A 15,541-nucleotide genomic window follows, 5' to 3' on the forward strand; every position below is an offset into this window, starting at 1 on the left:
TCCATCGCCTCCGGACCTTCCCATGATGCAGCACAAAACGCAACACACACTGCCTTCCACATGCCTCCTTGTTATTATCACCTTTTTTCCTTCAGCTTCATCTTCTGTGATGTAAAGACCGCGCGCCGCGGCACAGCTTTGTTTACCTTTACCGTGTGACATCTAATTTACAGCAGCTGGAATAGTTTTTTTCGGATGATTTCCTAGAAAAGTCAATTTCTAGCAGACAATTAGTCGATCTATAAACAGGCAACAATAGCCAGCCGGATTCGTTATACATGACACAACGTGGTACGGATTTATTCGGATGCCTTTCGATTTCTAAGGACACTTGCCACGATAATGAAGCGAAAGAGTTGCGCGCGTCAGTTGAGGGAGTCCTCGGCGCGCGCGGCATTCTTAATTAACTTCTTTTGTGGCGCGGCGGCGTACGCCATCGAAACGAGCGTGGCGAAGAAGAATAAAGAAGCGTGGCAAGTCACCCGAAGTCGTTTGCGACGTTGCATTGTTACTACTTACAATGTCATACCCATCAACTAAGTATGAGATCGATTTCTCTACATCTACTACTCTACTCGACTAGACCAGTCGGCGCGGATTCATTTATTTATTTATTTATAAATTGATCAGCGCCGGGCATATTGGATATAAAGAATTCCATTAGCCGCCATTGTTGTCCCGGCGGGTTTGTCGCTCGTGCGTGCGAGTGTGCGACAACCAGCAATTTCCTTTCTTCAAATGCCATGTCCTTTATGTGTCACCCAGGCCGCACGCGACCCATGTAATCCAACACGACATATCAAACGTGAACCCACTTAAAAAACACTTCAACGGTCTCACTGTGACACATTGATACGAGTGACGAGTCTTATACCTAATATTTAGGTATTAAAATGGCTTACCGTGCAAATTGTCGGGGCTTGGAAGACGCGTTCCCTTGTTGGTGGGTCTCGATAGTGCAGCGAAGACTTGCCCATTGAAGTGGACGACGTACTCGGCGATGTTGTGGTGGTATTCGAAGATGGTGAGGTGGTCGTTGGCGGAGCTATCGACGGCGTCGACATGGGAGCTGAGGTCGTTGTGGGTCTGGCTGAAGCTGTCACAAAGTTAGGGTCAGCTCCCGCCATCGTTGTCAGCAGGTTAGAACACTCCGGACGAAAAAACCACGACGCCACTGAAGCCCACTGTAAAAAAAATACAATTTTGACACACCAGCAGCAGCAGAAACCTTTTAGATGACAAAAATAGGTGTGTAATGGAACGTGTCATCACATGCTAAACCTAAACTTGTCGTCGTATGACTCGAGTGACTCGAAAGCTAAAACCGTTTTTTTTTTCTCGTTTGCAGAGGAATTGGAATCAATAACCATTATCATTCGACTGCTTTTCATTTGCCAAAGTGCGCGCCGCGTGCAACTTGTATAAATTTAATAAGAAAGCAGGCGAAAAAGAAACGAATGGTGATCTATGCGCAACCGTAGACGTTTTCGATTCGGCGTCGCGCGCTTTAAAAACAAATAGCTGCTCTCAGCTAGATTGGATTTCACGGTTTGCATTTTATATGCCCCCCCCCCGACTGGCTTCCACCTAGTATGTGAAAAGGGGTTACACATCTGACAGAACCCGAACTCTTAAAACCACCCTACCCACAGCAGCTTCGGATGTCGAAGGGTAGCCTGACCAAACAGGCCCGCCAGGCATGCAAAAACAAGGTCTTCAAATTCGGACGAATTTGGATAAACTTGATGATGAGTCGGAGTCCAAATATTAATATCGAAAATTAACCCAGCGGATAAAGTTTATTAACAAGCGCGCCGACTCGGACCGCAGTGCATGTTATTCCATAGAATATTTTAAATTACTTCCCCTTTCGCTTCTTGTACTTTCAAAATTTCTAACCTAACGAAATAATAGGCTCTGCGAAAACATATTTTGCTTTAAAAGATAAAAATGCGATGCGCGTCTGTTCATATATTTTTTTTAATGACGGCTGACGATACACATTGTGATTTACGACACGTACACAATTAAAAATCCTCTCATTCTTGTGGTAAACGATGAGCATACGACGATATTGAAATGCCTGCCTGCCTGATGCGACCATAAACTGATTACGAACAATATCTCGAACGTGTAACAGTAGTGCGTGTGAACCGCTGGCGCGTTCTAAACTTATTGTGCATTGTCTCGCTTTCATCTCCTTCGTTTGGTCGTGAGATGATTTTTCCGCATTTTTTCGGTGTCAGCGCGCATATGCGTGTGTGTGTGATGCTTTTATTTCCTTGAATGCGCCTAATTCGAAGCCGTTTTGATGTGTGTGTTTGCGTTTGTTGCTAGTGCTTGATGGCTAATGTTCAACGGCGGCACGACTCAAACGCACGCGGCTGGTAGCCGCCGATAATTTCGTCGACAAATAATCGCCGCGGTGCTAAAAGGACGCGATGTGTGCGTATGCGACATGCGATAAATTTTTGTGCAAAGAGACGCGTCAACTGAAACGTTTCAAGAGCCGCCTTGCTAACGCACTAAACAAACATGCGACGTTTTTTTTTCAGACATTTTATTTTAGTTTAAACGCCACTGTATTACACAATAAGTAAAAAATATTTGGACGCAGCTCAGATAAACCTAGGTAAATAATTTTCAACAAAAAATTTTTAAAATCACAAAAAATATTTTTTTAATTCGAAAAATCCGAAACAATCGGCCATTATCCATTAAAAATTGATTTCCTCATCAAAGTCCATTTGCCCCGGTATGTAAATTAATTCCAAGCAAACGGATGTCAAGGCGGGTCACATATGACAATCCGTCAATTCAAATCAAAGTCACGCCGCGCGTAGATTCATATCAGCCTTTTAAAAAGGTGCATTAACAAGCGGCAAAAGCAAGGATACCGCCGCATAATTTTTTTTCTACCACTCGTCCTATAGGCGTGGCTGAATTTTCGATTAGTCCATCAACATCACAAACCACATTACACGTTAAATAATTAAACATCAAAACTACAAGATGACAAATTTCCTATTTGTACCTCCACTACAACCCCAAAATACGGAATAATTAATAACGCGTTAACAGAGTGTAATTACGAATTGATTTCGGCGTTGAAATAAAATATTAAAGTTATGTTAATATTTAATTGGACAATAAAAATATCTCGTATGATGAAATCAAAAATATTATCTATTCATGAAAATAAATTGCATTGTAAAATATTTCCGAATCAATTAAACCAGAAAAAAATCCTCATCACAATAAGATCCGAAGGAGAATGAAATGAAAAAGCCGATCGTGCTTTTGTGCGATCGCGCAACGGATTTTTTCGGTTGAGAATTTTAAGTATTCCACTGCACGCTCAATACCCAATCGAAATGATAAGTTTAGCAAAGCAGAGCGAACGCAAAAGGGGTAATAATAGGCTGGTATGTTAAGGACCTCATAATATCAAGGGCCGCGCGCGCTCGCTGTGTACATAAATTGTATGTACATCATTACCGAGTCCCTTCGTCCGATCCTCGACGCTCCCGACGCTCCCGCCACGCGAAAGGGTTAACACACCCCCCGCGCCATATTTGATCAATAATTGAGTTAAACAACTGGCAAACGATGCGACGTATATACATAATATAATAACGTGCATGTGTTGGGAGATATTCGTCCTAATTTACCACCCCTGGAAGACCCTTAACTCGGGGACTCGACTGTAAACAATTTTCGTCCATTATCGAGCAAAGAATGCGCCAACTTAAAAAATGAAGAGGGTAGTGGAGGAAAAAACAGAAAGGGTGAAAAATGTAAAAGGTGCAAACTGTGCACCTTTTCGCCTTACATTGTTGCATGCACCCCTTTTCGGAAAGTAGGGCTTGGTCGAACGGACAGACCAACCCTCTGTGTATTTATTTAACCCTTTCGTTTTCGCATATGCCGTCACACGCACAGGGGGCACCCATTTTAACAACCGCCTCCTACTTATTACCCGCATGCACTAAAACTACCCCTTCAATTACCCCTTCTCGTAATTAGGTTGCTATATTTATAAATATTATAAGCGCACTAATAATTCATAGAACTGATAAGAATTTTTCCTCAGCAAGGTCAAAATGATTAATAATAATAATAATTTCAGATTCAGGTCATCGTCAACTTCAGTTGACTTATCGTTGCGTTATCGATTTGTTTTTGTAACAAACTGTCATGTTTTCGGCGTGGATGTGTGTGTAGAATGCATTTGTATGCAAATCAATGCAGGCCGGTTGTGCTCTCGCCCACATTTGTCACGAACATGCAGCGGGTATTATTATAAACGCATTTTCGGCTCAGGTAGCCACTTGATAGTGCACACAATGGACGTCTGCGGTGTTTATGGGCGCATAATCGTTGATATGGATATTGATATGTATATCACACTCACATCTTCAGAGAAAAACGATCAGCTATCAACACATTTACACACCCTTATTATTTACTCGTTAAAAATCATTGTATTTAAATTGTGTAGCGGTTGAATATACATAATGTTGTTGGTTTTTCGTTTTCCTATTCGCCTTATGCTGTTATTTAGAGTTTTTGCCTCCTGTGACCTTTAAACGCATTCAAAATTTTTAAAACTCTTCTTTATGGTCATTAGATGAAGAAAAAAGCTTCAAATATTCAAGTTAAAATTGTCAAATGAATAATAACATACATTATGTGATTTATCTTTAAATAAAATGATAAATAATTTCTATTCGAGCGTCCAATTTAACCGAATAACATATGTTCTTGACAGAATCGAAAAAAAGAATTAAAAACTATGATTTAATAAAATCACATAAATTTAATTTAAATGATTATACACAGGCAAACAACAAGGACACATGCGTATTATGCTAGCCGAGCAACTTTTATCTATGATTAATTTCGCATTGACACATTCGCTGATAGGATACGTCTGGGTAGTCAAAAAAATTCAGTTGAACTCTAACAGTAATAAATTGACATATGGAAATAATTTCGTTTTAATGAAGTTAATGAAGCCTTTCGAATAAAAATAAAGTGTGGTGTTTATTTATTTATTATTTATTTCCTTTGCGCGCGCGTTGGTAATTTGGCGATTGGCGCTTTCTTCGGGTTAATTGCGCGAAATTACGACGGACAAAAAAATGCTCACGACGTAATCGTAACACGCCGATGAGCAAACAATTGACACGTGCCAACCGGTCCCCTCTAGAGGCCTAAGAGAGCGTGTTATTAAGTTAATAACTGCGAGGCCTTTCTTTTTGGGGAGTCAAAATAATGTGTAATGCGTAATAACACAGCCAATGCAAACAACAAATTTACGGAAAATTTAATTTCGACGCGCATGGCAACAGGTACCACAATAACACACACTTAAATACAACGCAAGTTCTTTAAATTAGTCCGTATAATTGCTTTTTGACATACGGGGCACACGACGTTGAAATTTATTACAAAAACCACAAAGTTTTGTAAGCAACAACCGAAAACGTAAAAAATTGCTTACGACACATGTTTGATGAACAATTAGTAGTTGTTTGGTGTATTTTACTAAACACTACATTTCTTCGGCGTTCGTGACGGCGTGAACGCCATACGGTGACGGCGTTGCGGTGTGTGTTGACAAGCGAACGATTCCAATTTTTAAAATAATTCGAAGAAATCGACATGCGATGATTGCGCGCCGGCTCGAAATTGATGGCAATTGCGTGTGCCAGCGCACACAATGCCGATATCAGGCTAGAGAGCTATTACGTTATTCGATTGCTAGACACGACAACGACTCAGGGCGGATAAGAGGAAATAAATATTATACACTTGAAGATATATTCGAGGCACGCGGCACGACACGCTACAAAATCATCAAAAAATCGCCTCAACGAAAAACAATTTATTTATTTTTTTCTTCAATCGAAAAACGTTGGATTTTTTAAAGTTTTTCATTCGCACCTAACGTGTAAATGTAGATTACACCAACCCCTGTTTGTAAAATTGGTCATTAACGCGATATCATCTGCGTGTCGCAGTTTAATTGCGATAGTAAGTGAGAAAGCGCGCACGGCGCGAAATCTTGATATGTGCGTTAGTCACGGAGTTAACTAGATGCCAAACGGCTGTCCGCATGGCATAATAGTGCATTTTCCATCGTTTAGTTACGGCGTTTAATCACGTCGGTACCTTGCACGCAACAAACACACACCCACATACACCAAATGACACACAGCCACACACACACACCAAACGCACAGAGTGCTTACGTTGACTGGAGGCCGCAGCGGCGGCTGTAATCCTGCGAGCATCGCGGCCGCCGGCGGAAAAAGATGCGCGTCCAACGCAGCCATCGAGCCGTATGGCCGCGCAGCTGGACCGCCGCGCGTTGAACTACCACTAGTGTTAGGCATCAGAAGCATCGGGGGGCAGCAACACAACCGCGACAACTCTGTGACACTGACACTCCACGATGATTATCCATTCTGATCGTGTTTACAACGCATCGTAAAATTTATTTCACACTTGAGTCTTTTCATCACACTGAACATCACACAATTGATTTACATTACATTATCGCGCGTTTGAATGCTCGAAATACGCGAATATTGAGATACTGATGATTTTCTAGCGGCAGAGGTTACCGAAACACATGTTCGTTATTCAAATGATTGATTCATGTGCGCGCGCGGTGCGAACGCGCGATGTTGCACCCGCCGAAGTGGTAACGCGCCGCACTAACCGACCGCCGGGCTGCCGCCCCCCCCACCATCCACCGATGTGGACGAACCAGCGCGCCGTGTGCGGACCGACACGCTCCGGCGTCTTCTCACCGCGACGCTCTGTGTTATTAATTCTCGCTCATTTGACGCACTCGAACGCACCCGCACCGAGAATAGTCACAGCGTACATATAGTATGTGGAATTAGTGCGCGCAGTGTATTAGCTACATGCAGGTAAAAGGAAATAATTGCACAAACCGATGCATATGAGCCAAGCGAGAAGATAGTGGGAGCGAATTAAAAGAAAAAATAGAAAAATAAAGAGCAACTCCAGTGATGCATTGGTGGGGAGTTGGAGTTGCTCTTCTTCTTCGTCTTCTTCTTCTTCTACCGTGGGAATAACCACGTATCAAAAATCATAACGTCCAAAAATCAATAGAATATAGGCTGTAGATCTTATTCCGTGCGCTTTGTTTAAGTTTAAGGCGTTAGACAAACTTACCACCTCCATTAATCCGATCGAGTTGCTCGCAGTTGCATAATGCCGGGCGTCTGGGGGCGGGAGAGCCGCCGCCGCTTGCATGTCGGTCGATGACGGGCGGTCCTTGCTCGGAATGACGGGGCTGCGACTGCCACCCTCACCTGCGAACACACAAACCAAAACAAATCACTTATCACATTATCACTTTTTTTTCAAAATTAAATTCCAACCGCCTCACCATTCTTGATAAAATTACCAGGCGAGAAAAACTGCATTTAGTTATTTAATATTAAATAATTATTTTAGTAATATGTGTGCACGTTAGTTGATATTGATATTAATCATATTTTTATGGTGACGCGATGCGCTGGGATTCTGGAAGTGTCCGGCGGCGGTCAGATCGTCGCGTATACTAGGACGCCAGCGGCGGCGGCCGTGTGGACAAGGGGTCAAGGGTCGTGCGGACGCCGGGCGTGTCACAGCGTCGCGACGGCCTATGGTCCAGGCGGCGGCGCGCCTGCGCAGCCATGGGGACAAGTGACAGTCGTTCCCGCAGTGACAATTCCGGCGGACTCCGCCTCATGCGCGATCAAAGTGCGCTGCCGCCGCGCTGCTGCCTCCAACATACACCGCCCCCCACCGCGCGCGCCGAGCTTGCCAGCGACGCCCGGCCAACGTCGCGCGCGTCGCCGCCGTCGTCTAACCTCACACATACACACAACACACACAGGTTCAAAGCGAGCGTTACCTTCGCAAGTTTCGATCGGTAGCGCGCAAAACCACCCCGTACCCTGCTGCATCCCTCGACACACTCTTACTCCAACCGCCCCCGCTGTTGCTGCTCATCCAACGTGAGATTTTTTAATATTAAATTTAAATTCTTTATTAATCATTTTCACGTTAGAATTTCAAGAGTAAAAACAACCCCCTGCGGTTTTTTGTTGTAACGCTTGTCGATTATCATAATTTCGATTTAAATTTAAATGGGAATAGTGAACAGGTAGTCTGAGTTAAAGGCCCCCTCCCCGCCAGGTGTGTTGGAAAGAGTGGGTGTGCAGGTGACGGCCTGCGGTCCGCCCAGCCAGCCGGCTGGTGGTGACATCCCCACCGGTTTAAGCTCGCACATGCGGTGACATCTCGACAGCCGCTCCCACCTGCCCGATTGGCCGTCGCTGTCGCCCAATGCGCGCGACGCGGTGACACGCGACAACTCTGCAGTCCGGGTCGCGTTTGGTTGGTCGTCGTCGTTTTATGCGTCGCGACGCTGCGCGCGACTCAACATCCCAAAAAATCTCACACACACACACAGACAGACAACTTCAACCCCTATGTATGAAACTTTGACTTGTTTCTGAACGAAATCCCACGAAACACAAGTTTTACCTCACACGTCAAAATTATTTGCAGATACATTTTCATTTGCTAAACAATAAGCTCACCGATAATTCCCATGATATGCGTGATCGATCTCAGGAAGATGCTGGCGCGTAGCTGTAGCTGGCTGTAGACATTTCACGATCACGATGCATCTGTCCTGGAAGTTAATAGGAACGCATTAGTCATGTTGGAGATTACTCAATCATCTCACAACTCAGAAAAATTCAGAAAAGTTACATTTTATAACTTTCCCAATACTTTGAGTTGCGGTACAAGTACCGAACACTATTACCATAGCAATACACACCTTTATAATGAAGATAAACAATAAAAAACAAAAATTTCATTTAGATATCCAAAAACCACGTGTTTAATAACACACACAAACACAAAAACACATATTTAGCTGATATCCGTAGTCTGTATAGCGTTGAGTAGAGGTTATGTTCGTAGCGAACGCGTCATCCTGTATGCGTGCGTCTCGTATGCGAGTATAATGCGCGCGCGCGACGCGACAACCAGTGACAACTGCGAAGCGCGCGACTCGAGCGAGCGTGTCGCAGGACTCTCGATGTTGTTGGCGCGGCAGGCGGACTACCACTGACACAGAGAGCGGCGCGCACACGCGCGATTGTCCCGCGTGTGTCGCGCTGCTGCGTCCTGCTGTCGCGCACCGTTGCTGTCTCTGCTGGCTGCGTCCGCCCGCGCCCGCACGCCGACAAACAGTGACACGGTATATGCCGGAAGGCGGCGCAATAAAAACCTGAGTGGTGGGCGACAATATCATCAGGGTACTTTTTGTGCAAAACTCACAATATTCGAATACCTATCAATAGTTTAGTATAGTAGTCACAGCGTGAACTGTACATTTGTCTAAATATAGCGCCACCGCAATAATGTAAACCTAAACGACGACGAGCACTATAAAGCTAGGTCTCGTTTTACTTGTTGGTTATTCTCGTGTGTTGTGTCGTGTGACATTTGGCGATTTTACGACCAGGAACGCATTTATTGCTGCGAGTGGGAATGCTGACATTTTATTCGCGTGATTCTGATACGTTTAATCTTCCTTAATGTCCCTTTTAGTAACGTGATCTCTGTGCGAGAAGGTTGGGCATAAATTCAAAAACAAAAATTAAAAAAAAAATAATTGTGTGGAGTTGAATACACGTAAGTTGAAGAAGTTCGAATGGGTCAATTGCAAAACGCGATTAAGCGCTTCATTTACGTTGGCAAGGTGCACCTGAACGACGGTGGCTTTCACTTACATTACCGCTGCTCTGTTATAGATATTCATCACCTTCGATGTTAGTATTGCATTGTTGCTTTTGTTGCGCACGACCTGCGCGCCCAACGATTCAATAAACCTTACTCTTACAACGCGAAAAAAAACATAAAACTAAATGATTTTTCGAGAATTTCCATGATGTAAGTAAAAGATGTGCAAACACCGAATTGATCTAAATGGAAGACACATCGTCGTCGATCAAACGATTCGTTTTATTTCGTTTTCGACCGTTTACGAAACCGAAATTAAATCACGACGATTACGCAAGCGCACGCTGGTTGTGCTTTTTTTTCGTCTTCCACTTTGTAATGTAATAGAAAATAAAACCGAGTAGATAATCGTCGAATACGAATAATAATGGTCAATAAAATAATGCGCGCAGTAAAATCGAGTCCGCACGCAGTATCGCCCATCGCGCGCGCATTGACTAAATTAACATTTCATTGTAATTTAATTGCTTTCGAAAAAAGAAATTCTCAGCCACATTGCGCGCATTGGGCCGCGTTACCGAACAGCAGACACAGAGCAGCGCTGTGTGTTGTGTTTAGTGTTTTGTGTTTTGTCGAGCACCGGTACGAGAGTCGTGTTCATCGTGCCCGGGTACAATTCTAATCGGTCATTCAAATCGGTATTGAAATGCGAACACAAACAACATAACCAAATAACTGCGCTATAAAGTGTAACTCAAGGGTTTGCAAAACCTCAACCAACATTCAAATCAGGCAATAATTGAATAGGTTTTTAGTATTTTGTTAAATCTAAAACTATTTTTGAAAAATATTTGTTATTTGATAAGATATGGCACTTTTTTAAAAATATCGGTATTTATAAAGACGTAATACCGGTATATTACCGGTATTTTTTATGAATTTCTGAAGAAATCAAAGTAAGAAGCAAATATGGCATTTTTATAAAAAATACCGGTATTTGGAAAGACGCAATACCGGTATATTACCGGTATTTTTTAAACTTCTATGAAAATCACATTAAAAGACAGTTTTTGATCGTATTACTATAATATAATATTAATACCGGTATTCCGATACTAATATTACCTGTGTACTACCGGTATTTTTTTTTATTTCTAAAAAAATCCCATTCAGAAGCAGATATGGCACTTTTTAAAAAATATCGGTTTTTGTAGTTGTGTAATACCGGTATTTTTAAGGAAAAAAATATGTTTTTGGTATTTTTTATGAAATAAATAATATTTTCTGTTGAAATAAGAATTTTTGACAGTTTGCCCACCCCTGATGGAGCACACATCCAGCATGAAAATCGATTGCACAATAGGGAATGCCCGGCGCGCACAAAGTTCGAGCGGCGGAATGCAAAAAGCGGGTCACGAGGCAGGGAGAAGAAGCAAACGGAAAGAAAGTCGAACGGCGAAAAGGAAGCGGGCGATCGGGCGATGCGGATTTTTTCCCGTTTAATGATCGCGTCAATCCGCTCGACTAGAAAACTCATGTGGTCAGAGTGCCATCGGATTAACGGCGCTCGCAAACGTTCCGGGTCGCTAAACGTCACGACAATTGACGTGACTTTAATTATCTCCCCAACGACAAAAGAAGAAACAAAAAAAAAAGAAAACACCAAAAACTAACTGTGACCAAACAAAATCAATAATATTCTTATCGCCGGATTGTCAGTTAACACACAGTATTAGTAATCGCCTAGTTATTGCCACTTGATAATGTTGAATATTAATTTCAACTAGTCGTGTTGATAATGACAGTGAACAAAGCTCTCAGTGGTGTTATCACAGAGAGACGGATTTGTGTAATATGGCGATATTATTTTTGCTAACCTTTTGCATTCGACGGTGACATGATGATAACACACAGATCCAACAACACGACTAGATCAAACACTACCGAATTTACAGCTGACTCTAATCTGCATGCATTTTATTAGCTAATTAACGATCATAATAACCAGTTTGTTTTATTAGCATGTAATGAATTCCACGATGTCGCCTTCGTCGGGCAAACATTGGTTTTTCTCACCGAATCACCGATCATATTGATTCTGATATTGAGCAATGCGAGATAGTAAAATTGCGTTTGTTATTGTTATTGCCTGTCGATATTATATGCTGGCATTAAAATACAATTTGCATTGTGATTACCGGTGCGCCATGAGACGAGTGCACTTTACATCGGGCCAACACGCAGCCGCACGCAATTTTGTAGGTCATCGTGTGGTTTCGAGCTTACATTAGAAAACCATCAGCAGATATGCGAGAAAAGCGTGATTTACTCTGTAAAAATTTTTTTGCAAATACAACGCGCCCACAAATAACCAAATAAAAAAATACCGGTGTTTTTATAAATTATGTACCGGATACCGGTATAATACCGGTATTAGAAGTAAATAACATTAATTTGATTAGAGTAGGATAGTGTTAGTTTAGTTTTAGTTTTAAATTTTTAAAATTTTGATATTTAATAGAATTTTTATTGAATTTTAAAAAATACCGGTATTTTAATCAATTATATACCGGCATAATACCGGTATTTTTTAAATCTCCTTAAAAGTCACATGAAAAAGCAATATTTTAATCATTTTACTAATATGTTATATTAATACCGGAATACCGATACTAATATACCGGTATAATACCGGTATTTTTTAAATTTCTCTAAAATCCCACAAAAAACCGGTATTTTGTTATTTTTAAGCAAGATTTATACAAATGCGATCCTGTTTTGATCGAATTAATATTATATTGTTAAAACAAGCGAACAATGCAGCGTGAAAAAATAATTGCGGCGTGGCCATTGTAAGAGAAATAACATTTAGCAATCCGGTCGCCCTTAGGGCCTGAGCGCTCCATGTGCTCCGCATGTACTGATGTAACGGACGTCGTTTACGTGCCTGCGTTTGCAGCTTGCGTTCTCCTAACAAGTCTTTTATAAGTACATTTAGAAATTGATTAATACCATCGTCGAACACACAGAGTGACAACAAAATCAAACAAATTCTACGCTAATTTTCAACGAAATTAAATTTGGACCACTTTGTAGATATAATTTCTAAACATGATGATTTAAAACAATGCGCTGTGCTGCAATCGAATCGGATACAATATGTGTCTGTTTCTGTGTGTGTGTGTGAAGAGAAAGAGCAATATGCGTGCGTTCCCTGCAGCGGATTCCCCAGCTTGGGCTTGAGCCATCAGACGGACAAGACAGTTTAATGATCGCCGACCAAGGTGGACCTGATTCCTTCGATCCTCACCCACATCTCTTCTGCGTCAGCCGCATTAACATAACTGTACCGAAACTATACGGTTAAATTTTCACTCTTTAAATTTGAACCACGCATTTGCAATCTAATTATTGAATTGTAGAAAATTAGTTGTTGGGTGATTTTTGAGGCGAGATACACCTACCAACCTATCGCTGTCGTCTGGTGAATTGAGCTTAAGATGTCAGACAGTTGTGCAAAATTACGCTCGCAGCGACGACAGAGTGACAGCTTGTGCGGTTGCAAACCAATTAAAGATTCTGCCTCCCAACCTCAAACCCGTGTTCAAATTCAAACCGTATTCGAATAGAGCAATTATTTTTGCGAGCAAAAACGTGAGAATTATATTATTATACAACAAATAATTTAAATTTTAAAAAATTTCTAAGTTAAGTTTTCAGAATTGCAGTGTATGAACATATAATAGCACTGTACACATTCGTGTCGTCTACCTACACCCAGTCGATAGTGTGATGTGAGGGTAGTGTGATGTTTTGAATACATGAATACATGGTTGCATACGCGATCACGCGACACGAAAGTGTCTAAACTTTCAGGTTTGGAACGGGAGCTGTCGTGCGGCGAATGTTCGACTCATGTGAACGCGCCGGAAATTAAACAATTTCCCTGATTGGACGGAAACTTTAAATAGATGGACATAATCACGCGGGGCGCGTGCACACCGCGCGCATTTAATCAAACATTATTAAAGCGATCGCAGCGCCACCATCACACATGCCATGCGCTATTTTCGTCCGTATGCAGCTAATTATATTGCCGATATATTCCGTATTGTACGGAAATGTTAGCGCGTTTTTTTTTAATTGTGCTGGTTTAATGTTTCTAATTAAAAGAAAATTACGATTGCATAAAATGCAACTTTTGCATACTAGGTATATATTTGCATCGTTACGTACTGGTGGTACTAGCGCAAACAATGAGTGCGTTTCGAAATCGCGTCCGAGGATATGGATAGAGGAATATTGTCGACGTCCAGCGTCCATTAAGTCGTGCGCGCAGGAAAGTTACCATTGTCCGAGACCGCGTGCTGTTAACGCCACGCTTCGGCGGGACTTTCTAAGCAGGGATTCTTGCGCTCACTTCCGACTTCAGCACGTCTTCAACACCACACCAGAAAAGACAATACAAAGCTTTATACACCAAATGTTTCAATAAAAACACAAAAATTTTCATAAAACTACACAATTTTATTCACAATTTCCCTAAAAAATATAAAACACCCTGTATAGAGTTAGAAAATAAGTTTTGTCAGAAACTAGCGTAGCAAGACGACAAAGATTTCAACCATCGTTGTGCTGTTGTTGTTTTTTTATTGCAAAAAAATCACCGGCCGCTAGAAAGAAGAGAAAAAAACGAAACGCTAAAAAACAAACAACGCGTGAACGTTCTTCTTGGCGTTGCGTGTCTTCTTCACTTCTTTCGCTGCGCGCGATCCGTACGTATGATTGCCGCCGAAGACGGCGCTGCACAGAGACAATTACAAATAATTGCGACCGAGAGTCGTGTAATGTATGCGTCCAGCCAGTGGTGCGAGAAAATAATTGGGGCACGATGTAATTTTCGAATTTATTACCATGTACGTACGCTCGGCGCGCATCATGACAGCGAACGCAATGTCCGTTAGTATAATGATTATATCACGGATCGAATCCTGCGAATCGTTCGAGACAACGCAAGATAAATCTTTATTAGGGTGCTAATTTGTGTCTAATAAATTTTCCAGATGACATGTTTGAGATTTTACCGTTTTAGAAGCAAAAGGTTAGAAATTGTGAAGACGTGAGTTTGGTTATGTTGTTGCGCAATAGGCAACCCAATACACAACGAGGTTAAAAATAGTCGGGTAAACGAGAGTGACAAAAGTAAATTGCGTTTGTGTAATCGAGGGTGTAATGCGGGTGTGTGCTTGCACAAAAAGGGCGAGATGGAAAATAATTAGGAGTCACTCCGCTGGTGTTGAGTTGTATTTCACACGCCGCCAGCTCGCGAATACATTAATTACTCGCAGGGCGAGTAAACGCGTGTGCAACGACGTCGACGTCGGCGGTGGTGGCGGCGGCTACGATGTAAGAACCGTCGCCTCCGCCCCTACGCTCTCTTCGCACAGCTCGCGTGTGTTTAGCGTGTCATTAGCGCGCCCCGGTGATGGATGGCGGCGGCGGCGGCCGCTGCGAGTGTCGTGCTTCTTTCGCAACCTACCAATCACCATCACCAGCAATGAAACAACAATATGTTACACTTGCACATTCGCATAAGTTACAGTCACCGTGTTTATACCCGCGTAAACTTTCAGTTTTACCCCCATAGAGGAGCAGTTAACATGAGTGCACCGAAATAAAAATCAGCCATTCATTTGTTGATGAAAATTGCACAAAAACATAGAAAAATCAAACCAGAAAGCCAGTTCTATGGCGC

The 15,541-nt window shown here is 42.2% G+C and overlaps 1 protein-coding gene across 3 annotated transcripts in view; it reads right to left on the reverse strand.

The window, feature by feature from the left end:
* Window positions 1-15,541, reverse strand: part of LOC135797124 (zinc finger protein basonuclin-2-like) — a 60,610-nt gene that overhangs the window by 34,016 nt on the left and 11,053 nt on the right. The window contains exons 1-4 of one of the 3 annotated variants that reach the window (XM_065309328.1): window positions 8,876-9,164; window positions 8,631-8,725; window positions 7,213-7,352; window positions 903-1,184 (exon numbers count right to left, since the gene is read on the reverse strand). In XM_065309328.1, the coding sequence (XP_065165400.1) occupies window positions 903-1,184; window positions 7,213-7,352; window positions 8,631-8,643 (435 nt within the window). In that variant the 5' untranslated portion in view covers window positions 8,644-8,725; window positions 8,876-9,164. Of the gene's footprint in view, window positions 1-902; window positions 1,185-6,257; window positions 6,684-7,212; window positions 7,353-8,630; window positions 8,726-8,875; window positions 9,165-15,541 lie in introns of those variants that run through there. The other 2 variants (XM_065309329.1, XM_065309330.1) reach the window with 2 other exon arrangements.

Source organism: Atheta coriaria, unplaced genomic scaffold (assembly GCF_025399875.1).
Source record: "Atheta coriaria isolate IRGN ID8LTWV9N9 unplaced genomic scaffold, Caltech_Dcor_3.1 hic_scaffold_8_pilon, whole genome shotgun sequence".
NCBI classification, from domain to species: Eukaryota; Metazoa; Arthropoda; class Insecta; order Coleoptera; family Staphylinidae; genus Dalotia; species Dalotia coriaria.